This window comes from Notothenia coriiceps, unplaced genomic scaffold (assembly GCF_000735185.1).
Source record: "Notothenia coriiceps isolate Sejong01 unplaced genomic scaffold, NC01 NC01_scaffold00003015, whole genome shotgun sequence".
NCBI lineage: Eukaryota > Metazoa > Chordata > Actinopteri > Perciformes > Nototheniidae > Notothenia > Notothenia coriiceps.
Window position 1 is genome coordinate 1 of NW_011335716.1, and position 2,114 is coordinate 2,114.

Here is a 2,114-nt window from a genome sequence, read left to right on the forward strand (position 1 = left end):
GAAAAGAGGACGATTGTCGTTTACATCTGATATCTGAATGTTGAAAGTTTTAAATGTAGATAAGGGAGGTTCACCACAATCAGTGGCTTTTATTGTTATTTCATAATGTGACACCTGCTCTCGATCCAATAATCCCTTAGTGACAACCGAGTAAGTGTTTTCCTTATAGGAGGGCTTTAATTCAAACGGAACGTCTGAGGTTATGCTTGATATTATTTTTCCATTGACACCGGAGTCTTTATCCGTTACGCTGATAAGGGAAATAATTGTTCCCGGTTTTGAATCTTCAGACACTGTATCTGCGAGTGATGTGACTTCTATTTCCGGTGTATTATCGTTGACGTCTATTATCTTTATAACGACTCTACACTCACCTGTCAGTGGAGGTGTTCCTTTATCTGACGCCTCAACATCCAGTTTATAAACGTCATTTTCTTCATAGTCAACATTTCCCCTAACTGTAATATCTCCAGTTAATTTGTCCAATTCAAACATATCGTAGATTTTTCGTTTTAAGGTTTTTCCTAGGCCGTATTCAATATCACTATTTGTGCCTTCGTCTGGATCTGTTGCATTCATTTTAAATATTGAAGCACCGAGTGCAATATTTTCGTGTATTGAAATGTGGTAAATCTCCTGACTAAACATCGGACGATTATCATTACTATCCAGCACAACAATAGAAACATTAAGTGTGCCTGATTTTGGAGGTTTGCCTCCATCAACTGCTGTAACCAGCAGCGTGTGTTTGTTATTTTGTTCTCTGTCCAACGATTTCTTCAGCACTAAAAATGGTATTTTATCCTCATCGCTTTGGCGGATATCAACTTCAAAATGTTCATTTGACGTTAAAGTGTACGTACGAATAGAGTTAGCTCCAGCATCGGGGTCGCTAGCAGTGTGCAGTTGAAATCGTTTTCCTGGTAATGTGTGCTCAGCTATTTCAAATATCTGTTCCCTTTCAGGAAAACTAGGAGAGTGATCATTTACATCCGTAATTTCTACAACTACGTAGTGTATTTCCAAAGGAGATTCAACGAGGATTTTGAGCTCCATAAGGCAGGCACCGCCTCCCTGACACAGCTCCTCTCTGTCAATGTGCTTGTTGACGTAGAGAGCCCCATTATCCTGGTTTACTTCAAAAATAGCGTCCTTACTTCCAGACACAACGCGGAACCGGCGAGCAATCAAAGAGGGAATCTCAACACCAAGATCCTTGGCCACATTTCCAACAACTGTGCCTTCTCTTACCTCCTCTGGAATAGAGTAGCGTATCTGAGCCAAAGCCTGATTTCCGAACAGAAGGGACAAAGCCAAATAAAAAGCAAACCAGGAGCAGTCCTTTGTCCGAGGTTTTGCTTCGCTCCCCATCATTATCCAACAACACATTCACCAACAGGAGCCGGTTACTTTGAAAAACGGTTATTTAAATCCATCCCGCTGAATAACGCGTATTTTGCAAAACTCAGAGCTTGATTCTAACGACTGGTTTGCTTGCTTCAAATGCTCTCGAACCTCTATTCAGTAAGAGACAAAAGCCTTGGAAGGGGAGGGTCAAAGTCGTTTCTGGTTTCTCGATGTAATAGTGACACCCAGGGGCAATTCATAAAAACAAACTTTTCCTACATGTTCTTTAAAACATTTGAAGAGATGCTGTTATATGCCTTGCAGATATGCCAGCTTTTTACTGATTATTTAAACAGTATAGATTTTTTTAACCATGGTTGTACTTGTTGACATGTTCATGAGATTCAGCTCCATGTATACCATTTACAAGGAGCCCCAGCATTTCCTTCTTATAACAAAAGTACTTCCATCCAAAACTGGTACCACGCATATTGCATATTAAGCTCAAAGGTAATACTGCTGCATTGCCATGCTTTCCATCCAAATTTCCATCCCGGTAGTTGTGGTAATTGTACTAATCTGAGACCCACATTTCTGAAACACACATCTTGCTTTTCCCACAATCCCATTTGAACTTTTTGGCGAGAACAAGAAAATTAGGATTTAGGTACCATGGACAATGGTAATAATCGAGAAAAGTCTGTCAATTTTATATTTCAAATTGATTAATGTCAGGTATGCTACTTATTGGCAGTTCAAAAGGCTTA

At 39.8% G+C, this 2,114-nt stretch overlaps 1 protein-coding gene across 1 annotated transcript; it reads right to left on the minus strand.

Moving 5' to 3' along the window:
• Nucleotides 1-6: 6 nt before the first annotated feature.
• Nucleotides 7-1,397, minus strand: LOC104941031 (protocadherin alpha-8-like; the record flags this gene model as incomplete). The annotated part of the gene is made up of 1 exon (XM_010766065.1): nt 7-1,397. A coding segment is annotated over exon 1 (1,383 nt), but the record flags the coding sequence as incomplete, so codon positions are not given.
• Between the last annotated feature and the right edge of the window lie 717 nt (nt 1,398-2,114).